General features: G+C 37.6%; 1 protein-coding gene across 9 annotated transcripts in view; it reads right to left on the reverse strand.

Annotated features, from left to right (window-relative positions):
• EPB41 (erythrocyte membrane protein band 4.1) overlaps positions 1-25,069 on the reverse strand; it is a gene marked incomplete at its 5' end in the record, with an annotated part of 199,219 nt that overhangs the window by 50,157 nt on the left and 123,993 nt on the right. For 5 of the 9 annotated variants that reach the window (XM_082670196.1, XM_082670195.1, XM_082670194.1 and 2 more), the window contains 2 exons: positions 4,611-4,667; positions 7,970-8,178. In XM_082670196.1, the coding sequence (XP_082526322.1) occupies positions 4,611-4,667; positions 7,970-8,178 (266 nt within the window). Of the gene's footprint in view, positions 1-3,349; positions 3,413-4,404; positions 4,447-4,610; positions 4,668-7,969; positions 8,179-25,069 lie in introns of all 9 variants that reach the window. The other 4 variants (XM_082670199.1, XM_082670197.1, XM_082670202.1 and 1 more) reach the window with 3 other exon arrangements.

Consider the following 25,069-nt stretch of genomic DNA (forward strand, 5'->3'; position numbering starts at 1 on the left):
GTGGGAAACAGCCTCATTTGGTGTTGAGGGTTGGGGGGAGGAATTCATTTAAATAAAAAATTGTTTTCAAAGTTTTTCCTGGGGCAATATAGGCTGCAATTAAGTAAATTTTTTTCAAAAGCAATGTCAAAGAGAAAACAGTATAGGAAAAAGAATCAGTGAGGCATATGACACAATTTTGATTCTGGAGATATTCATTCAGAAAATTCATTTAATAGTCTATTCTTTTTATTTTTGCAAGACTGAATGATGTTTCTGTGCTTTTAGATCAGTCAAAGAGAAAACTAACCCAAAAAGGGCAATCCTGCAGCTCCCCCATAAGAGTACCTCTTGCCTGCTGGGATGGAATGTGAGTATAGCTCAAGAATATGGGCTTCACCATGGGGAAACAACAGTTTGCACTTTTGTTCTAGCTGAAAGCAAGAAAAGCATGTTTACTAGCTAAAGAAAAGCAGGAACAAGGTCAGTCAAAGACTCAGTAGTAGGCTGAACAACTGAGACCCATCAGGCATGGAAGGCTCTGTGACCTAGCTCCTGACAAAATCAAATCTGCTGGGGCCAAGAACTAAACGTATTAGGGAGGGTTAAAGGTGAGAATGGAGCAAAAAAAAAAAAAAAAAAAATGATTGGGCTTCCCTGGTGGCGCCGTGGTTGGGAGTCCGCCTGCCGATGCAGGGGACACGGGTTCGTGCCCCAGTCCGGGAAGATCCCACATGCCGCGGAGCGGCTGGGCCCGTGAGCCATGGCTGCTGAGCCTGCGCATCCGGAGCCTGTGCTCCGCAACGGGAGAGGCCACAACAGTGAGAGGCCCGCGTACCACAAAAAAAAAAAGAAAAAAAAAATGATCAAGAGAGGCTATGATAAAACCATAACTCTCTGGGTTATTAGCCTCTTACTATAAAAGAGTGGTGATTTGTTACTTGTCCTGCCTAGCTTTTGATTGGCTTGGAACCTGAGAAAATAAATGTTCCAATAAAATCAGCAGCTTCTGAGGGAGCTTTCTCCATCCTTCTTAGCTGGCTCTGTTGGAAACCTGTGAGGGCACAGAGTTAAATTAAGATCTCAAAGGGACCTGCTCCAAATAGAATTTGTCACAGAAACTTGCAACAGGTTCTCACTGGGAGATGGAGGAGGAAACAGTAGATCTAAAAATGAACTCGACCTTATTTGTGCCAGAACAAAGCATTAGTGGGGGTGGGGTAGGAGTAGGGGGAGGAGGGAATGCTTAAAAAAAAATCTGCTAGAGTGACAGATAACTTGAGAGAACTTCCCTAAGCGGGGGAAAAAAACTTTTACAATACTAGAGAATGATGGTTAGCCAAACTACTTGGGCTGTTTTCAGATTAGACACTTTCTGATGCCTATCATCCTATAATTTTAGCAGCAATCAAACCAAACATTTAATTAAGTAGAAAATATTCTCAAAAGATAGTTAGTAGTTTTAATTTTCAAACACACACTTATTTAGAAATCCCCTCTCATGGCTGTCAATGGAATACTGGGAAAAACGTATCACACACAAGGACTTTGTGAGTCTCAGAAGCCATAACACACCTCATTGAACAAAGGACAAATATATGATTGGTACTGCAGGTTCCAGTTAAGAGGCAGAATTACAGATGGACAAGTCAAGAAATAGGCATGTTTGGAATTGGGAGATGTTACATTGCTGAGTATAAGGAGATCAACTGATATCTGTTATTCTCCCTAATCTCAGAAGTGGAACCATTCAGGTCTAGTTTCAGCTATGCGCTAAAGCAAAGAGATCTAGTTACCAAGTTTGAAACATCCTAGGGTCCAGCCTAAGAAAACTTCATGTTACATGAGGTAAACATATATAAACACTTGGTATTGTGCCTACCACACAGTACATGATTAATGAAAACTGGCCATAATTTTTATTTTTATCAAAGTATCTTATACCTAGCAGGCGCTCAAAATATATGTATTGACAAAGAATAGATGACGTTAAGTAATTACTGGATGCTATTAGAGTTCTATCTAAAAAAGTTGCTTCAAACATCCACTTTAATAATATTTACCATTACATATGTCCATCTTTCAGGTCTCAGCTTAAGTGTTACCTCTTCATAGACAACTTCCCTGTCCATCTTATTTAGAGCAGGTCCTTTTTATTAGCACAGCATACTATTTCCCCTTCATAGCTTTTATAATAACTTGTAATCATTTTATCAGTATTTGCTTACTTATTTATTGTTTCTCTCTTCCATTTGTCCCTACATTGGATGCTTCCTGAAGGCAAGAACGATTTATCATCTTCCTATATAGTTACATTTCCTTTATACTTGAGTTAAATCTCTGATGTCAGAATTTATACCCATTTCTTTTGGTTCTGTCTTGAGTGGAGTTGTAAGATAATTAGATCATTAGCTTCCAGGTAAGAGTTTCTGAAGTGTAAACATGGCCTGTTTCTGTACAGAATAACTCCAATTTCCTTAATTTTTCCTCATAGAGTTCCTCTAATCTTCTAGTTAGTTTTTTCCTTATCCCGTGTGGAGCCTGACACTAGATAAAGTATACTAATATAGGCTTGGTGAAAATCTGACCGATATTAAATACAATGGGAAAATGACCTTACAATTCCTACTGCACATAGTATGTTGCTCTTTCCGAATGGGAAAAAAAAAAGTGTAGTTTAATAGAGTTAGATGGACCCTAACACAAATCCTAGCTTTACTGATTTACCAGCTCTATAACCACAAGGAAATTACTTAATTTCTCTTAGCCTCAATTTTCTCTTTAAAATAAAAATCCCATACCCATAGGCTTGTTTTATAATTAAACTATCTAATGTCATACTAACTACTCATTAAATGCTAGCCTCCCTTCTTTCCTTCCTGTATCTTACTTTTTTTTCCCCCTGATTATTCTTCTGTCATTTTTTTGGTATCCTCGAAAAGTTAAGTCCATTTTGAATTGTGATCATTTCTCCTATTTTTCTACATTCTCCTGATTCAGAAGATGAAAAAATTGTATAAATTTGATGCTTGAAACATACAGGAGTTTATACTCTTGGGCAATTCAAGGAACTTTTAAACAGTGATGTAGTTCTTTCTAAAAGTGGGTAAAACAATGGAACCATGGGATGCTGAGGTAGTCCCAATCATATATTTTTTAGATAAGTATGAGAGATGGAAACTAAAGAGTCAGAAGTAGAGATGGTTGCATATCTTCATGTTTACCAACATGCAAAAGCATTTTAAACCTAAAATTCTCTCATGCAATGGCATGCAAAACCAAACGCAGCATAGAAAGAAGAAAGGGAATCAGCAAAGAATGCAGAAGGTTACAGGCAACCAACTGAAATAAGCTTCAAGTTCATACAAACCTCCAACATTAAATTGCTATGTCTGATATAAATGTTTTCACCATCTAGTCTCTCTCTCTTTTTCTGTGAAAATGAAAGAGGGAAAAACAGAAAAGCATAAAAAATTAAAATGTTGTTCTTGCGCGAAAAAACTGCAAATTGGCAAACCAAAAAAATATTAAAAATTAAATGTCCATAGCGCAGCATATGCCAACATGAAATGGTCACAGAACCACAAGGACACACAGAGGACACGATTACCACTAGAAAATGGATGACATTGTTCATGAATGATGGAAGAATGCGACGATGTTATTTAAATAGACAGTGCTCCTGGCTTCATTGGCTTCTTACACAACAAGCTGCTTTACGTTCCTCTGTGAGCTGTCTGAGGGTTACCTTAAAATGCATGACTTTAAGAAGCCTTGACTCTCCGTGTTCCATGGAGTAGGGAAATGCTTTAAGACATTATTTAGCGTTTTGGACATTATTTCAAACTTAGTAATACTGCAGGTACGTACGGCTCTAATATCTTCCATAAGAAAGATCTAAGGGCATTTTATACATGGTCAATCAATATTCTATTCAGCAAGAATTGATTCATCCTACTCTATGGTTGGGAAGAATGAGACACAGAACAGCCAAACCCATAATTATTAGCAATACTGGGAGTTGCTGCTATGATGGTTTCCATAATAAATATGCATAAAATACTGTCAACAATTCCAAGCATATGGTACCACTGTGAAATATTTCTTATAAAGTTTAAATATAAAGGATAGATTTGGCCTTCACTAATTATTTCATTCTGTTTAAAAAGATATTTTTCTACTGGAAAGTTTATTTTAATGAAATTTTTCAATATATAGTATAGGATTATAATTTCTTTGGTATACATATGTGTGTATGTATATGCATATATATACATAACATGGGTATATGTATACCTGCTATTAGAAAGTAATTTCGGATTAAGAGAAATCAATGAAAAGAATGGATCACTGTCTTTTTAATGCACTTTGAAAGTCAGCATGGGTGATGGTAAAGTGATTTTGTGAAAGTGAAAAATGGCTAACCTTCCTCATTCTTATCAGATCTTCATTTTTTTCTGCAAGCTTCTGTTTTGCCATTATTAAAAAAAGAAAGAAAAATGATAAAATATTGGCTCATTGAAGTTTTTTTGAACCTTCAACTTATAATTTTTTTGTAAGAAGCAGGGAGTGGGAGGGAAGAAAAAATTGGGGAGGGAGGGAAAAGGAATAAGTGGCCTATTGGCACAAACCTGTATTTGGTCACCATTTGAGGTGGGTACTGTGACCTCGATGTGGGTTTTTTCCACCTACATTTAAGAAATAAAGTGGTAAAAACATTTCAGGTTAGTAGGTTTCTATGAATAGCGTCATTTCCAAATCAGCTGCATCTTTAGGCTGCTTGTGAAATAAGCTGATATGTAATCATCATGATGCAGTCTTACGGGGGTATTACAGGCAAGGACACTGCTCTCAAGAACAATCTGTTAGTTCACCATCACATTCTCAAAGCTGAAGAGGTAATATGGACAACCAAAGGATCAAAAAAGAAAATTAAGGTAATTATTCTATTCATGAAGAGAACATATTTATACTTATTGATTAAAAAGTACTTATTAAAAATAATAATTTAGACTTTAAAAAGTCATATGTTTTTGTTTTGCTTTTTAAAAATGATGTAGAAGTATCTTAAATAACATAAAAACAAATTTACAAATGAAGATACCAATGTATGACATACATGACAGAAACAAAAAGAACATCTTTACAGTTTAGAGCACACATAAAATAAACCACATATGACACCAAGCAAGTAAATACAAAAAATTTTGTTAGTTGATCAATATATTTAAGGAGGCAAGTTTAACCCTTGAGTTTATTAGACAACAACACATCAAAATAAACTCAATCCAAATTGTTACTGATGCATGCAATTACTTCCAAGGCTGATTTATAAATAAGCACACACAGGGCTCAGCTGCAACATTCAACACACTGTAATCTCCTCTCCAGGGAGTTGGAGCCCATGTGTTCGGTGGATGGAAAAGATTCATCCTTAAGAACAGGAAGAGAATAACTAAGGCCTCCTGCCTGGCTTTGAAATACCTTTAGCAGCAGTCATTTTATATACCCAAAATGGAGGAAGCATAAATTTAAAAACCAAGAGTGATCAATGCCTAAAGCACTGGATATATCAAAATGAGAAAAATGTTTTTATTAAGCGTCAAATCAATCACCCTGTATCATTACGTTCTTTACAGAACCTCATTAATCTGTGGTTTTGATGTACTCTTTCTTTCTTTTTTTCTTTTTCTGGCCGCTGTGCAGCTTGCGGGATCCTAGGTCCCCAACCAGGGATCAAACCTGGGCCCTCAGCAGTGAAAGCACATAGTCATAACCACTGGACCTCCAGGGAATTCCCTTGACACATTCTTTTTAATCACACTTGGGAGCATTACCTCAGAATATAATGTCATTGTGCTGTTTTCTCTAGGACTGAATGTAAAGAACATAAGATGATACCAACCTTTGTGACACTGTCAAATCATAAGCACATCTGGCTACAGTCCTTTTAACTACTGGGGTAATTAACAATTTGGGTTATTTCTACTCTGAATCTCAGTAGAAATAACTGGGATTATTCTGGGATTATTGCTGTGTTGCCATTAACAAGTTATTTCACCTGAGTTTTAAGTTTTTTATTGATAAAATGGAGATAATATCTTCATAGAGTTGTGAATGCTTAGCAAATGGAAGTTTTCAATTATTCCGTAAAGCTTAAATTACTTGTTTCAATGAATGATGACTTCTTGCTTTGGGTCCTTAGCAATCCAACAGCAAGAAATTGAGAGCCTCTACTTCAATCTAAGAATGGAGACCAAGTAGCAACAGTAGTTCTATTTAAGCTCCTACAGAGACTATCAATGGAGATAAAGATGTACATGAGGAAAGGTACTATCTCCACACCTGCAAAGTAGGTCTTGTCAAATGACTCAAGATGCCAAAAAGCTATCTCTATCGGGCACCAACTTAGTGTTAGGCAATGAGATTTCCACAATTACAAGGCTACTTTATATAGTAAATACAGCTTCAGGCAAATTCCATAATTATTTTCTAACTGCTACAAATAAAATCAACTCAGAGTCACCCTTAACTCCGTCACTACTATTACAGTAACAGAAGGTTATCAGAGGTGGCTTTCAGTCTGATCTCAATACAAGTATCTCAAAATTTATTTATATAGAATTAACTGGCAAGAAGATCCCCAACTGGCACTTAAATGGTGAGCATATAACAGGAAGTGATCTCTCCACTCTGCTGAGGTCCCAAGAGCAAAGGGAACCTATTCTTGAAGATACTTATGTCTGTCACACAGGCAAAAGAACAAATAAGTTAGCAGAAAGCCAAAAGAATCTTAGCCACCAAAAAGATTCCCTTGCCAATTCCAGTAATCTAACACTTTTCAGTTAGTATCACAAATGGAAGGACAGTCAAAAGTGCCAGGTGAGCTACCCTAACATTAAAAACTGAAGTAGTCTAACATTAAAAAGGCATTGTTGATACTGAACCTGGTGGTCAATGTCATGCACATTTGGCTAGATACAAAAATGCAAACACCTACCATTCACTCTGGATTCAAGTTGGTCTAAAAGGACCATAAAAACTATATGTCATATTGAATAGTTTTTTTTTTTTTAATACAGTCAAAACAGAGCCAGATTGGCCACTGCTCCATAGGTAAACTAGATATTGAACTGGCTCCAAAAGAACAGGATTAATCCATCTGCCAAGGGGAGAGCACTTACCAAGGTCTTATATGGTTTTAAACTCCTTAACAGACATATAAAAATGTAATTTTTCTTATAAAGACTGCTTCTATTAATTCCTGTTGTCAACAGTGAGACTCGTATTTACTTCAATAAATCTGAACTGACAGCTCAACTCCATCACTGTTTAAATGTATTTTAAAAAGCTTATCAACATATAAAAGATCAGTCCAGATACTGTTACTCCTGGGAAATCTACTAATTAAATTGGTGATGTTTCAACAAAGTTCCGTGACTGTGGGTACAATCAACTCAGAACTGTAAACAACCCAGTAGCATAACCTCCCCTACATAATGGATCTTCCCCTTTTTGTAAAGTTTCTTAAGATTTGAACAACCATATAGATGTGCTTTATATAATATCTGGATATTCTTTGGGTATGTTACACATATATCCATTTTAGGAAATCAAATTATATTTTACTCATACTAGCAGAGCTTACTCTTAAAAAGGAATGTGGAAATTCCTTCTGGATGAGTAAAAATTATTTTTAAAAACAGATGATCACAGTTCTGGTGTGTTTTACAGACTCATTTTTTAAGATTTAAGTTGGGTAAAGCTGTAGGTCACCAGAAAACTGGGATAGCTTACAACTACTTCATGACATAATTCTATGAAAATATTTTACAGGTTAATGGGAGATATCTTCTTTCCGAAAGAGTGAGGAAGAAATAACTTTGTTAGGATCCGACAAAAAACAGTGCTTTGAGAATCTTCCTGGTCAAGGAGTCAACACCTCTGAACCAAAAAGTGAATTAGCTAGACATCTGGGCTTATGACATACCTTCCACACTTCTGTGAGCTCTGGCTCAGGTTGCTCAGGTGGGACTTCTTCCTTTTTCACTTCAACCTGCACTGTTTCCTTCGGTGTTTTAGAAACCACTGCTTTTTTAACAGGTGCACCTGGGACGCTGCCTTCTGCGGCCTGACTCTGAGCAATGGCCGGTGCAGAGGTGGGCCGAGGACTTCGGTCTGCTGAATCAACGGCTGCTGCTACGTGAAAAAGGCACAAGTGAAGGATAAGTGAAGGCAAGAGTCACTGTACTACTTCACAGCCACCAGGTGAAATAACTGTGACTCCAGGACACATACGAGTGGTACAGTGTCCAGTGGGCTACCATACAGAAGGTAAAAAATAAATTATTAGTGCTCTGGCAGGTAACTGATGGCAATAATGGCAATAAGAAAGCTAAAATTACCCTAACAGAAAAGCTAAAATGTCCTGACGATAATGTTCCATAAAGGGTGGGACAGGAGGTGGGAGGTGGGTGGACGTGGACACAGAAATATATGAAAAAAAAAATGGAAAACTCATTTTATTAAAAAGTTGGCAAGATTGTTTAACCTTGTAATCTATTAGTTTCAAGAACCTGCAAGGTAGTCTATGAAGGAAAAAATGGGTTAATTAAGTCTGATTTCTTCTATGAAGGCCTTTTGAAATAAAGATCCATTTATTTATAGGTGGTTTCAGGAACCTAAAAATATATTCTAGGAAAAAGGATTAAGTCTGATTTCTTCTGCTAAGCCTCCTCAGAATGATTACAAAATAGCTTGATAAAGGAATCTTCTTATAAGACATGTACATATTTTGATGCTTCTTTAAGCTTAAGGGCAAATCTTTGAATCAGACACTTTCCTTTTTAATTGTTTGATTAAAAAATAAAATTCAATCCATTCAGCCATTCTATGTCCTTTGGTTGGGGCATTTAATCCATTTGCAGAACACTCTCTGACATAAATTGCAACAAGATCTTTTTTGATCCACCTCCTAATGAAAATAAAAACAAAAATAAACAAATGGGACGTAATGAAACTTAAAAGCTTTTGCACAGCAAAGGAAACTATAAACAAAATGAAAAGACAACCCACAGAATGCGAGAAAATATTTGCAAACAAAGTGACTGACGAGGGATTAATTTCTAAAATATATAAAAGTTCATGCAGCTCAATATCAAAAAAACCCCAAACAACCCGGGCTTCCCTGGTGGCGCAGTGGTTGAGAGTCCGCCTTCCGATGCAGGGGACGCGGGTTCATGCCCCGGTCCGGGAAGATCCCACATGCCGCGGAGCGGCTGGGCCCGTGAGCTATGGCCGCTGAGCCTGCGCGTCCGGAGCCTGTGCTCCGCAACGGGAGAGGCCACAACAGTGAGAGGCCCGTGTACCACAAAACAAACAAACAAACAAAAAAAAACTACAATGAGGTATTACCTCACACTGGTCAGAACGGCCATCATCAAAAAAATCTACAGGGCTTTCCTGGTGGCGCAGTGGTTGAGAGTCCGCCTGCCGATGCAGGAGACGCGGGTTCGTGCCCTGGTCCGGGAAGATCCCACATACCACGGAGCAGCTGAGCCCGCGCATCTGGAGCCTGTGCTCCGCAAGGGGAGAAGTCACAACAGTGAGAGGCCCGCGTACCGCAAAAAAAAAAAAAAAAAAACACTACAAACAATAAATGTTGGAAAGGGTGTAGAGAAAAGGGAACCCTCCTACACTGTTGGTGGCAATGTAAATTGGTACAGCCAGTAACATACAGAACAGTATGGAGGTTCCTTAAAAAACTAAAAATAGAGCTACCATATGATCCAACAATCCCACTCCTGGGCATATATCTGGAGAAAACCATAATTTGAAAAGACACATGCACCCCAATGTTCACTGCAGCACTATTTACAATAGCCAGGACATGGAGGCAACCTAAGTGTCCATTGACGGATGAACAGATAAAGAAGATGTGGTACATATATACAGTGGAATATTACTCGGCCATAAAAAAGAACAAAATAATGCCATTTGCAGCAACATCAATGGACCTAGTGATTGTTGTACTGAGTGAAGTCAAACAGAGAAAGACAAATATCATAGGATATAACTTATATGTGGAATCTAAAAAAATGGTACAAATGAACTTATTTACAAAACAGAAATTGAGTCACAAATGTAGAAAACAAATTTATGGTTACCAAGGAGGAAAGGGATGGGGAGGGATAAATTGGGAGATTAGGATTGGCATATACACACTACTACATATAAAACAGATAACTAATAAGAACCTACTGGATAGCACAGGGAACTTTACTCAATACTCTATAATGACCTATATGGGAAAAGAATCTAAAAAAGAGTGGATATATGATTATGTAAAATTGATTCACTTTGCTACACAGCAGAAACTAACACAACATTGTAATCAACTATACTCCAAAAATATTAATTAAAAAAATGAAATAAAATTCAAAACCTTTGGCCTTTAGTCCTTAAAAAAACCAAAACAACCCTTTGAGTTCTACCCTATCCTCTTCCAGAGTCTTATCAATTTGCATTATTGTTCCTATTCTCTAATATATTTAGGGCAGCAGTTCTAAACCAGGGGTGATTTTGACACCGCAGAGAACATCTGGCAATGTCTGGAGACATTTTTGGTTGTCACAACTGAGGAGTGAAGTAGGAGGGGGTACTGGCTCTAGTGTGTACAGGACAAGGTTGCTAGGTTAAGAAACCCTGATTTAGGGCAAAGACTGTATATAGACTATACAGACTGTTTTAGAGGGAATATACAATATAAGCTTATGACAAAAGCTTTATCTTTTCACAGAGTTAAGAGTTGTTTTGGTTTGGATTACTGGGCATCTAAGTTTCAGATCACTCACTTAAAAACAATCACTCATACCCTTTTTATGATTTTTATCTTCATTCTTTCAGGAACTAAAAGAAAACATCCACATACTTCGTAGTAAGACCTCACTTACCTGGCAAAGTCTAGGTATGTAGTGTGTTTCCACATGATTTAATATTTCTGATAACAGATCATTATCCTTCATGTGCTGAGACTTTTAAATTTTAATTATCTTACATGGAAATCTTTATGATTTTTATTACACACTTTCCTGCCTTTTTTTTTTTAACATCTTTATTGGAGTATAATTGCTTTACAATGGTGTATTAGTTTCTGCTTTATAACAAAGTGAGTCAGTTATACATATACATATATCCCCATATCTCTTCCCTCTTGCGTCTCCCTCCCTTCCACCCTCCCTATCCCACCCCTCTAGGTGGTCACAAAGCACCGAGCTGATCTACCTGTGCTATGCGGCTGCTTCCCACCAGCTATCTATTTTACGTTTGGTAGTGTATATATGTCCATGCCATTCTCTCACTTTGTCCCAGCTTACCCTTCCCCCTCCCTCCCCGTATCCTCAAGTCCATTCTCTAGTAGGTCTGCGTCTTTATTCCTGTCTTGCCCCTAGGTTCTTCATGACCATTTTTTTTTTTTTTTAGATTCCATATATATGTGTTAGCTTACGGTATTTGTTTTTCTCTTTCTGACTGACTTCACTCTGTATGACAGACTCTAGGTCCATCCACCTCACTACAAATAACTCAACTTCATTTCTTTTTATGGCCGAGTAATATTCTATTGTATATATGTGCCACATCTTCTTTATCCATTCATCTGTCGATGGACACTTAGGTTGCTTCCATGTCCTGGCTATTGTAAATAGAGCTGCAATGAACATTGTAGTACATGACTCTTTTTGAATTATGGTTTTCTCAGGGTATATGCCCAGTAGTGGGATTGCTGGGTCGTTTGGTAGTTCTATTTTTAGTTTTTTAAGGAACCTCCATACTGTTCTCCATAGTGGCTTATCAATTTACATTCCCACCAACAGTGCAAGGGGGTTCCCTTTTCTTCACACCCTCTCCAGCATTTATTGTTTCTAGATTTTTTGATGATGCCCATTCTGACTGGTGTGAGATGATATCTCATTGTAGTTTTGATTTGCATTTCTCTAATGATTAATGATGTTGAGCATTCTTTCCTGTGTTTGTTGGCAATCTGTATCTTCTTTGGAGAAATGTCTATTTAGGTCTTCTGCACATTTTTGGATTGGGTTGTTTGTTTTTTTGATACTGAGCTGCATGAGCTGCTTGTAAATTTTGGAGATTAATCCTTTGTCAGTTGCTTCATTTGTAAATATTTTCTCCCATTCTGAGGGTTGTCTTTTCGTCTTGTTTATGGTTTCCTTTGCTGTGCAAAAGCTTTTAAGTTTCATTATGTCCCATTTGTTTATTTTTGTTTTTATTTCCATTTCTCTAGCAGGTGGGTCAAAAAGGATCTTGCTGTGATTTATGTCATAGAGGGTTCTGCCTATGTTTTCCTCTAAGAGTTTTATAGTGTCTGCCCTTACATTTAGGTCTTTAATCCATTTTGAGTTTATTTCTGTGTATGGTGTTAGGGAGCATTCTAATTTCATTCTTTTACATGTAGCTGTCCGGTTTTTCCAGCACTACTTATTGAAGAGGCTGTCTTTTCTCCACTGTATATTCTTGCCTCCTTTATCAAAGAAAAGGTGACCATATGTGTGTGGCTTTATCTCTGGGCTTTCTATCCTGTTCCATTGATCTATATTTCTGTTTCTGTGCCAGTACCATACTGTCTTGATTACTGTAGCTTTGTACTATAGTCTGAAGTCAGGGAGCCTGATTCCTCCAGCTCCGTTTTTCTTTCTCAAGATTGCTTTGGCTATTCTGGGTCTTTTGTCTTTCCATACAAATTGTGAAATTTTTTGTTCTAGTTCTGTGAAAAATGCCAGTGGTAGTTTGATAAGGATTGCACTGAATCTGTAGATTGCTTTGGATAGTATAGTCATTTTTACAATGTTGATTCTTTTCCTGCCTTCTTAAACTGAGTATTCTGAACTTAACTTTTCCTGATAAATTTATATGTATAAGCAGTAAAAATTAGGTCATACAAAGGAATTCCATGAATCAGAACAGATTAAAAATTGAAATTCACAACTACTTCATATACACAACACCAAGAAAAAAATGCTTGACATTCTGTAATGATGTCCAATGAAAGAAATAACTCCTCAGAGGATACACAGGAAAAGCAACAGAAACACAAGGATCTACTTTATCTTTCCTTTTTTTTTCTTTTTTAAAATATTTTATTGAAGTATAGTTTATTTACAATGTTGTGTTAATTTCTGCTGTATAGCAAAGTGATTCAGCCATATATATATTCTTTTTCATATTATTTTCCATTATGGTTTATCACAGGATATTGAATATAGTTCCCTATGCTATACAGTAGGACTTTGTTGTTTATCCATCCTATATATACTAGACTGTATCTGCTAATCCCAAACTCCCAATCCTTCTGCCCCCCATCCCCCTCGAGGATCTACCTTATCTTTCAATGAACACTCTGTAGCCTCTTGCAAGTCCCTGCTACTCATGAGTGCTCTAAGCCAGTCAGCGCAAGAATGGCAGATGGCAGACCAAATCTAACAACACAGGGGAATGTGACAAAATATTTTGCTCACAGTTGTGTTAAAGTATCATTATACATGTGTATTCACACCTCCTCTCAAAGAATTAATTCGTTTCTGCCTGGCATCATAGAAACATAGCCCATGCTTTCACCATGTGTTATTTTGCCACTTGCATTTGGTTTTAATCCAGTACTAATATTGCAGAGCCAAATAATTTAAGTCTTCAGCATTTCTAGCCCTGGAAATCTGTACTATATGTGGGAAAGTAGGTATAGGTGTAGAAACCGGCAGTTAGAAACAGAGGCAGAAAGTTGCATCATTTGTAAAATGTGGAAGATATGAACTCTACAGGATGGTTGGTATACTCAGTGGATATAAAATCACTTTATAAATCCTACATATAATAACTTTTAATGTCATACCTAAGCCTTTGTATTTTTTATGGGTTAATATTATTTCAAGAGTATGTTGGGCAAAAACTAATAATGCACACATTGAAATGCAGTTCAAGTGAAACATATCACCTAGCAGCTATGGAGAGAGGCAAATTTCTTTCCTTTTCTCCATTAGAAGGCTATAAAAACTATGGATCACCCCAGAGAATCATGGTAGTTGACTGGTTCTTGTCTTTTTAAACAGCTCTATTGAGCCATAAAACACACCCATTTAGACTATATAATTCAATGCTTTTTAGTATATTCAGTGTTGGAGGTAATGGTTACTTTTTAAGATGTTTTGGTTTTTCAGTTTTATGAATTCATTTGTTAACTATTAAAAGATTTTGATACATAGATAGAGAACACTTAACTTTAAAAATTCAATTATTTCCCATTATTGAAGGTCTAGGCAAGGAAGAATGCTGGTTGTGATCATCTTGTGGACCAATTAACTCCAGTATTATGTTGCTCTTATCTGACAACAACAGAAACTTAGTTATTTATTAGAGCAGAGAAGTGTAAAACTCAAAACCATCACATTGTGTAAAAGGAGTCTTAAATTCTAGTTCTAGCTCTGTTACTTACTAGCACAATTTCTGCTAGTACGGTATAGGTACAATGGGTATGCAGTGGATCAGTGATCCCATTATCAGAGGGCCCACATGAATCATCTACGGATCTTGAAAAACAAACAAAAAACCCAGCTGATGCTCAGTTCCACCACAGACAGATGTGGTATGTAAGAGTGAGGCCTAGGTATTTGTTTTGTTTTAAAGCTCCAAAGATGATATGGATGTATTCCCCTGGCAAGAATCACTGCAACCACTACTCACTGGATGGATGAACAGCTTGGTTGTGTGATCCTAGGAAGTTATATAACTTTTCTTGTACCCCAGTTTCCTCATGAGTAAAACAAGAATTCCTAAATGTTTCTTGTCTGCTAGGTTGTTGGTACCAAAGAGGAATATATGGAAATGGTTTGAAAAGCAAAAAGTGCAACAAAAATATAAACTGAAAAATCCCTGCCGTCATTATTAGCTTATCCTTGTGACTTCCCCCTTATCGTATGAACTAGGATTGGAACCAGTTTTAGTTCTTCAGCTGGTGAAGCAGATGCTTTGAGCACCAGATAGAAAAGAGAAAGGGAATGGTCATTAAAATGAGGCCCCTTATAAAGCATTTCTTATTAAAGTTTCCCTAATACACCATCTCTAGCTTAGAGGACTATATTCATTAAAAAAAAATAAAAGAGGGAGAACTAATAGGGGAAAGTCTCTCTTTTAAGAAGAATGGAAAAGGATCTAGGAAAAGGAGGGAAAAACAGCTTCCATAGAAATGTTTCCAGTTCTTATACTGAGAAGACAGCACACAGAGAAAAAAAAAAGACACTTAAAAACAGAACTACAAAAGATTTGTCCTACTCAGTTTATATGCAACTCAGATGATTAAAAGATAATATATGTAAAATGTTTAGAACAGTGTCTGGAACATACTAAGTGCTCAATGAATACTGACTAGTGACATCTTTCATTCTCCTTCTTCTACAAAAAAAGAAGTCATCATGGTGAAGAATAAAAAAACGCAGCACTGGGAGAACAGTTCTAGATTCTACTTCTAGCTCTGTCACTGACTAACTATGTGACCTTAGGCAAATCGCTTGAATTCTAAGGTCAGGTTGTTAAGAAATAAGAAACATCAATGGGGGTCTTCCCCGGTGGTGCAGTGGTTGAGAGTCTGCCTGCCGATGTAGGGGACACGGGTTCGTGCCCTGGTCCGGGAAGATCCCACATGCCGCGGAGCGGCTGGGCCCGTGAGTCATGGCCGCTGAGCCTGCGCGTCCGGAGCCTGTGCTCCACAACGGGAGAGGCCACAACAGTGAGAGGCCCGCGTACCACAAAAAAAAAAAAAAAAAAAAAAAGAAACATCAATGGGTATCCTTTTAAGAAATTAGAAAAAGAACAGTTCAATAAAAGGAAAAGGAAAATAATAAAGATACTAGCTGGCATAAATTAAATTAAAAATATATAAGAAGAGGGCTTCCCTGGTGGCGCAGTGGTTGAGAGTCCGCCTGCTGATGCAGGGGACACGGGTTTGAGCCCCGGTCCGGGAGGATCCCACGTGCCGCGGAGCGGCTGGGCCCCTGAGCCATGGCCGCTGAGCCTGCGCGTCCGGAGCCTGTGCTCTGCAATGGGAGAGGCCGCGACCGTGAGAGGTCCGCGTACCGCAAAATAAAAAAAAAAAATTATATATATATATGTATATGAAGAAAACAAAACCAAAAGTTGGTTCTTTGGAAAGAGTAATAAAATTAATAGATCTGTAGCAAGACTCTTAAAAAGAAAAGGGGGGGCAGTAGGTTCACAAATTACCAATATCAGGAACATAAAAGTACTAGAGATCTTATAGATATTAAAAAGATACACAATTTTATGGCAATAAATTTGAAATTTTAGATGGAATGGACATTTCCTAGAAAAACACAATTACCAAGAACTAGAACATCTTAATAGTCCTTTCTAATAAAGGCGTTGACTCTGTAAGTAAAGAACCCTCTCACAAAGGGATCTTTAGAATCAACTGGCTTTATAGGTGAATTCTTCCAAACATTAAGGAAGAAATAATACCAATCTTACATAAAACTCTTCCAGAGAACAGAAAAAGAGGGAATCCTTCTCAAATTTATTTAATGAGGCCAGCATAAACTTGATATTAAAACCTGACAACATTACAAGAAAGGAAAATTACAGGCCTTTCTCTCTCATGAAAATCATTGCAAAAAGCCTAAAATGACATAAGAAAAGTATATTATGATCAAATTGAGTCTACTTCATGAATGCCAAGAAGGCTTAACAATGGAAAGTCAATCCATGTAATCCACCACGTAACATAAGAAAGGAGAAAAATAGGACTTCCCTGGTGGCACAGTGGTTAAGAATCCGCCTGCCAATGCAGGGGCCACAGGTTCGAGCCGTGGTCCGGGAAGATCCCACATGCCACGGAGCAACTAAGCCCATGCGCCACAACTATTGAGCCTGCACTCTAGAGCCCGCAAGCCACAACGTGAGCCCACGTGTCAAAACTACTGAAGCCCGCGTGCCTAGAGCCCATGCTCTGCAACAAGAGAAGCAACCACAATGAGAAGCCCATGCACCGCAACAAAGAGTAGCTCCTGCTTGCGGCAACTAGAGAAAGCCTGCACGAAGCAACAAAGACCCAACACGGCCAAAAATAAATAGTTAAATTTTTTTTCAAAAAAGGAGAAAATCATATTATATCCACCAATGAAGTGAAAACACTTGGTAAAAGTCACCATTCATTCATGATAAAAACTCTTAGATATTTCCTTATCTGATAAGAGGTAGCTACATAAAACCCAAAGCAAACATCACATTTAATGATGAAATACTGATGCTTTCTCCCTAAGACTGGGAGTGAGACAAGAATATATAAAGAACCCCTACACATTAATAAGACAGACAACTCAATAAAAATATGAGCAAAAGATCCGAATAGGCACTTCAGAAATAATTATATGCAAATAGCCTATAAACTATGGAAAGGTACTCAGCTTCATTAGTCACCAGGATTTGAGTGAAGATTTTTTTTTTTAAGTACTTTTCTTCCGAGCAGAGAAATTAAACAGAGGGACAAGAGTTGTAACAGGAAATTCTAATGCACTTAAAATATCACATAGGAAGTGTGGAACATAAAAATTGTGCTCACATTCAACTAAATAAGAAAAATAATCATCTTATTTTCAAAATTTATTTGTTAAGCACTTACAATGCAGCAAGTACTGTGGTAATTATCAAGACCAACACCACTTAAGATCATGCATCTTTAAAAAGTTTTCAAACTGTAGAGATAGGAAGAAGGCATCATGGAATAAATCAAGGAAAAAGGGATTGATCTGGATATCAGAAAATGTGAATTCTGTCTTAAATTTGCAGTACAAAACCAGGTTAACTTTGGACAAATTACTTTTTTAAGCTTCACACTCTACTTCTATAAAATAAGATGGCTGGAATAAATTATTTCAAAATTCTTTTTCTGAGAGGGCAGACAGCAGAAGCAAGAAGAACTACAATCCTGCAGCCTGTGGAACAAAAACCACATTCACAGAAAGATAGACAAGATGAAAAGGCAGAGGGCTATGTTCCAGATGAAGGAACAAGATAAAACCCCAGAGAAACAACTAAATGAAGTGGAGATAGGCAACATTCCAGAAAAAGAATTCAGAAGAATGATAGTGAATATGATCCAGGACCTTGGAAAAAGAATGGAGGCAAAGATCGAGAAGATGCAAGAAATGTTTAACAAAGACCTAGAAGAATTAAAGAACAAACAAACAGAGATGAACAATACAATAACTGAAAAGAACACTACACTAGAAGGAATCAATAGCAGAATAACTGAGGCAGAAGAACACATAAATGACCTGGAAGAAAGAATGGTGGAATTCACTGCTGCGGAACAGAATAAAGAAAAAAGAATGAAAAGAAATGAAGACAGCCTAAGAGACCTCTGGGACAACATTAAATGCAACAATATTCACATTATAGGGGTCCCAGAAGGAGAAGAGAGAGAAAGTACCAGAAAATATTTCAAGAGATTATAGTTGAAAACGTCCCTAACTTGGGAAAGGAAATAGCCACCCAAGTCCAGGAAGTGCAGAGAGTCCCATACAGGATAAACCCAAGGAGAAACACACCGAGACACACAGTAATCAAATTGGTAAATATTAAAGACAAAGAAAAATTATTAAAAGCAGCAGGGGAAAAATGACAAATAGCATACACAGGAACTCCCATACGATTAACAGCTGATTTCTCAACAGAAACTCTACAAGCCAGAAGGGAGTGGCATGATATACTTAAAGTGATGAAAGGGAAGAACCTACAACCAAGATTACTCTACCTGGCAAGGATCTCATTCAGATTCGATGGAGAAATCAAATGCTTTACAGACAAGCAAAAGCTAAGAGAATTCAGCACCACCAAACCAGCTCTACAACAAATGCTAAAGGATCTTCTCTAAGTGGGAAACACGAGAGAAGAAAAGGACCTACAAAAACAAACCCAAAACAATTAAGAAAATGGTCATACATATCGATAATTACCTTAAACATGAATGGATTAAATGCTCCAACCAAAAGACACAGGCTTGCTGAATGGATACAAACACAAGACCCATATATATGCTGTCTATAAGAGACCCACTTCAGACCTAGGGACACATTCAGACTGAAAGTGAGGGGATGGATAAAGATATTCCATGCAAATGGAAATCAAAAGAAAGCTGGAGTAGCAATACTCATATCAGATAAAATAGACTTTAAAATAAAGAATGTTACAAGAGACAAGGAAGGACACTACATAATGATCAGGGGATCAATCCAAGAAGAAGATATAACAATTATAAATATATATGCACCCAACACAGGAGCACCTCAATACAAAAGGCAACTGCTAACAGCTATAAAAGAGGAAATCGACAGTAACACAATAATAGTGGGGGACTTAAACACCTCACTTACACCAATAGACAGATCATCCAAAATGAAAATCAATAGGGAAACAGAAGCTTTAAATGATACAATAGACTAGATAGATTTAATTGATATTTATAGGACATTCCATCCAAAAACAGATTACACTTTCTTCTCAGGTGTGCACGGAACATTCTCCAGGATAGACCACATCTTGGGTCACAAATCAAGCCTCAGTAAATTGAAGAAAATTGAAATCATATCAAGCATCTTTTCTGACCACAATGCTGTGAGATTAGAAATGAATTACTGGGAAAAAAACGTAAATAACACAAACACATTTGAGGCTAAACAATACTTTGCTAAATAACCAAGAGATCACTGAAGAAATCAAAGAGGAAATCAAAAAATTCCTAGAGACAAATGACAATGAAAACACGACGATCCAAAACCTATGGGATGCAGCAAAAGCAGTTCTAAGAAGGAAGTTTATAGCTATACAAGCCTACCTCAAGAAACAAGAAAAATCTCAAATAAATAATCTAACCTTACACCTGAAGGAACAAATGAAATAGAAACAAAGAAAACAATAGCAAAGATCAATAAAACTAAAAGCTGCTTCTTTCAGAAGATAAACAAAATTGATAAACCATTAGCCAGACTCATCAAGAAAAAGAGGGAGAGGACTCAAATCAATAAAATCAGAAGTGAAAAAGGAGAAGTTACAACAGACACCGCAGAAATACAAAGCATCCTAAGAGACTACTACAAGCAACTCTATGCCAATAAAATGGACAACCTGGAAGAAATGGACAAATTCTTAGAAAGGCATAACCTTCCCAGACTGAACCAGGAAGAAATAGAAAGTATGAACAGACCAATCACAAGTAATGAAATTGAAACTGTGATTAAAAATCTTCCAACAAACAAAAGTCCAGGACCAGATAGCTTCACAGGTGAATTCTATCAAACATTTAGAGAAGAGCTAACACCCATCCTTCTCAGACTCTTCCAAAAAATTGTGAAGGAACACTCCCAAACTCATTCTATGAGGCCACCATCACCCTAATACCAAAACCAAAGATACTACAAAAAAAGAAAATTACAGACCAATATCACTGATGAATATAAATGCAAAAATCCTCAACAAAATACTAGCAAACAGAATCCAACAACACATTAAAAGGATCACACACCATGATCAAGTGGGATTTATCTCAGGGATGCAAGGATTCTATATGCAAATCAATCAATGTGATACACCATAGTAACAAATTGAAAAATAAAAACCATATGGTCATCTCAATAGATGCAGAAAAAGCTTTGGACAAAATTCCACACCCATTTACAATAAAAAACTCTCCAGAAAGTGGGCATAAAGGGAACCTACCTCAACATAAAAAAGGCCATATACAACAAACCCACAGCAAATATCATTCTCAATGGTGAAAAACTGAAAGCATTTCCTTTAAGATCAGGAACAAGACAAGGATGTCCACTCTCACCACTATTATTCAACATAGTTTTGGAGGTCCTAGCCACGGCAATCAGAGAAGAAAGAGAAATAAAAGGAATACAAATTGGAAGAGAAGAAGTAAAACTGTCACTGTTTGCAGATGATATGATACTATACATAGAGAATCCTAAAGATGCCAGCAGAAAACTACTAGAGCTAATCAATGAATTTGGTAAAGTTGCAGGATACAAAATTAATGCACAGAAATCTCTTGCATTCCTATACACTAATGTTGAAAAATCTGAAAGAGAAATTAAGGAAACACTCCCATTTACCATTGCAACGAAATGAATAAAATACCTAGGAATAAACCTACCTAGGGAGACAAAAAGACCTGTATGCAGAAAACTGTAAGACACAGATGAAAGAAATTAAAGATGATACCAACAGATGGAGAGATATACCACATTCTTGGATTGGAAGAATCAATATTGTGAAAATGACTATACTACCCAAAGCACCCTACAGATTCAATGCAATCCCTATCAAATTACCAATAGCATTTTTTATGGAACTAGAACAAAAAATCTTAAAATTTGTATGGAGACACAAAAGACCCCAAATAGCCCAAGCAGTCTTGAGGGGAAAAAACGAAGCTGGAGGAATCAGACTCCCTCACTTCAGACTATACTATAAAGCTACAGTAATCAAGACAATACGGTACTGGCATAAAAACAGAAACACAGATCAATGGAATAGGATAGAAAGCCCAGAGATAAACCCATGCACCTATGGTCAACTAATCTATGACAAAGGAGGCAAGGCTATACAGTGGAGAAAAGACAGTCTCTTCAATAAGTGGTGCTGGGAAAACTGGACAGCTACATGTAAAAGAATGAAATTAGAACACTCCCTAACACCATACACAAAGAGAAACTCAAAATGGATTAATTAGAGACCTAAATGTAAGACCGGGCACTATAAAATTCTTAGAGGAAAACATAGGAAGAACACTCTCTGACATAAATCACAGCAAGGTCGTTTTTGATCCACCTCCTAGAGTAATGGAAATAAAAACAAAAATAAACAAATGGGACATAATGAAACTTAAAAGCTTTTGCACAGCAAAGGAAACCATAAACAAGACGAAAAGACAGCCCTCAGAACAGGAGAAAATATTTGCAAACGAATCAACGGACAAAGGATTAATCTCAAAAATATATAAACAGCTCATGCAGCTCAATATTAAAAAAACAAACAACCCAATCCAAAAATGTGCAGAAGACCTAAATAGACATTTCTCCAAAGAAGACATACAGATGGCCAAGAAGCACATGAAAAGCTGCTCAACATCTCTAATTATTAGAGAAATACAAATCAAAAGTACAATGAGGTATCACCTCACACCAGTTAGAATGGGCATCATCAGAAAATCTACAAACAACAAATGCTGGAGAGAGTGTGGAGAAAAGGGAACCCTCTTGCACTGTTGGTGGGAATGTAAATTGATACAGCCACTATGGAGGTTCCTTAAAGAACTAAAAATAGAATTACCATATGATCCAGAAATCCCACTACTGGGCATATACCCAGAGAAAACCATAATTCAAAAAGACACATGCACCCCACTGTTCATTGCAGCACTATTTACAATCGCCAGGTCATGGAAGCAACCTAAATTCCCATTGACAGACGAATGGATAAAGAAGATGTGGTAGGGGCTTCCCTGGTGGCGCAGTGGTTGAGAGTCCACCTGCCGATGCAAGGGACATGGGTTTGTGCTCCAGTCTGGGAGGATCCCACATGCCGCGGAGCAGCTGGGCCTGTGAGCCATGGCCGCTGGGCCTGCGCTCCACAACGGGAGAGGCCACAACAGTGAGAGGACCGCGTACCGCATAAAAAAAAAAAAAAAAGATGTGGTACATATATACAATGGAATATTACTCAGCCACAAAAAGGAATGAAATTGGGTCATTTGTAGAGACATGGATGGATCTAGAGACTGTCATACAGAGTGAAGTAAGTCAGAAGGAGAAAAACAAATATCGTATATTAATGCATATATGTAGAACCTAGAAAAATGGTACAGATGAACCGGTTTGCAGGGCAGAAATAGAGACACGGATGTAGAGAACAAACGTATGGACACCAAGGGGGGAAAGGTGCGGGGGGGTGGGGGTCGTGGTGGGATGAATTCAGCAATTGGGATTGACATGTGTACACCGATGTGTATAAAACTGATGACTAATAAGGACCTACTGTATAAAAAAATTAAATTAAATTTAAAAAAAAATGTGACACAGACACTAAGTAAGCAAATGCTGTTGGGAAAATGGCGCCAATAGACTAGCTCCACGAAGGGTTGCCACAAACCTTAAAAAAAGAAAAAAACAAAAACTTTTTCTAAGCTCCCAAAACTCTGTGATACTAACGGTAAAGCCACCAAAGCTCTGACTGTCTCCCTTTAGAATTGTTTTACGTGCTTTAGTTTTGGAAACTCAAACATTGCTACAACATTTGAAGACAAATTTTTGGAGATTTCCCGCCAGGAACACAGTGTATAATTTAATATAACTGGCCAATATTAGTCAATTAGACAGAGACATCAAGGTTTTTTAAAATCTTGAATTGAGGGCTTCCCTGGTGGCGCAGTGGTTGAGAGTCCGCCTGCCGATGCAGGGGACACGGGTTCGTGCCCCGGTCCGGGAAGATCCCACATGCCGCTGAGCGGCTGGGCCCGTGAGCCATGGCCGCTGAGCCTGCGCGTCCGGAGCCTGTGCTCTACAGCGGGAGAGGCCACAACAGTGAGAGGCCTGCATACCGCAAAAAAAAAAAAAAAAAAAAAAAATCTTGAATTGAACTGTGAGGTTTCTACAGCTAGAAAAATAGAGACAGTCAACATGTTATTTCTACAAGTAACAGAAGCATCTTTATAAGTAAAGCTTTCCTCAGCCATAAAAAGAAACGAAATTGAGTTATTTGTAGTGAGGTGGATGGACCTAGAGTCTGTCATACAGAGTGAAGTAAGTCAGAAAGAGAAAAACAAATACCGTATGCTAACACATATATATGGTATCTAAAAAAGAAAAAACAGTTCTGAAGAACATAGGGGTAGGACAGGAATACAGACAGAGACGTAAAGAATGGACTTGAGGACACGGGGAGGGGGAAGGGTAAGCTGGGATGAAGTGAGAGAGTAGCAGGGACACATATACACTACCAAACGTAAAATAGATAGCTAGTGGGAAGCAGCCGCATAGCACAGGTAGATCAGCTCGGTGCTGTGTGACCACCTAGAGGTGTGCATTAGGGAGGGTGGGGGGGAGACGCAAGAGGGAGGAGATATGGGGATATATGTATATGTACAGCTGATTCACTTTGTTATACAGCAGAAACTAACACACCATTGTGAAGCAGTTATACTCCAATAAAGATGTTAGAAAATAAATAAATAATTTCTAATTTGTTCAAAGTACCAAAGCTCACTAACCCTTGAATTGTTGGTTATTTTTGCTATTAGAAAGAAAAGCTACATCAGGCATAGTATCTATATAACAATGAAATTTCATTTAGTGGAAGAAGCCATATGGTATCAGACAGACGTGAGTTTTTGTTCAAGCTTTGGAACTTACTAGCTGTGAGATCTTGAACAGATTGCTTAAACTTTCCAGCCTTAGTTTTCTCACTGAAAAATGGGGATAAAATAATAAGAATAATAACTCCCCAAAACAAAGATAAACTGGAGGTAGGGTGATTTACCGGACAAGAAAGCGATGCCTGAGGTTGTTATATGAATATGGCAGATATGAGGATTGAGTGATCATACCTCAAACTTAACATGTCCAAAAGAGAAGTCTTGATTTCCTACATCCCCAAACTCTGCTCCTCTCTCAGACTTTCCCATTGTAGTAAATGATCAAGCCTAGGAATAAACCTTGATTTTCTTTTCCTTACCATCTCCAACACTTAATTTACCAGTAATTCTGTCAGCGCTACTTCTGTATTGTATCCCTGACCAGTTTTCACTGTCTTTAACGCCAATACTCAAGTCCAAGCTGTTGTCATCTCTCACTCAGATCCTGCAACAGACTTCACCAAGCTTCTCCTTTACTACCCCTGTAGTGGAGTAGATCTTTGTACTAGCCATGTGTGACTATTTAGGTTTAGTTAAAATTGAGTTCCTCAGTTTCACAGTCACATTTCAAGTTCATATGGCCACATATGGCTA

This window comes from Grampus griseus (genome assembly GCF_964374135.1).
Source record: "Grampus griseus genome assembly, chromosome: 1".
In the NCBI taxonomy this organism is placed as follows: domain Eukaryota; kingdom Metazoa; phylum Chordata; class Mammalia; order Artiodactyla; family Delphinidae; genus Grampus; species Grampus griseus.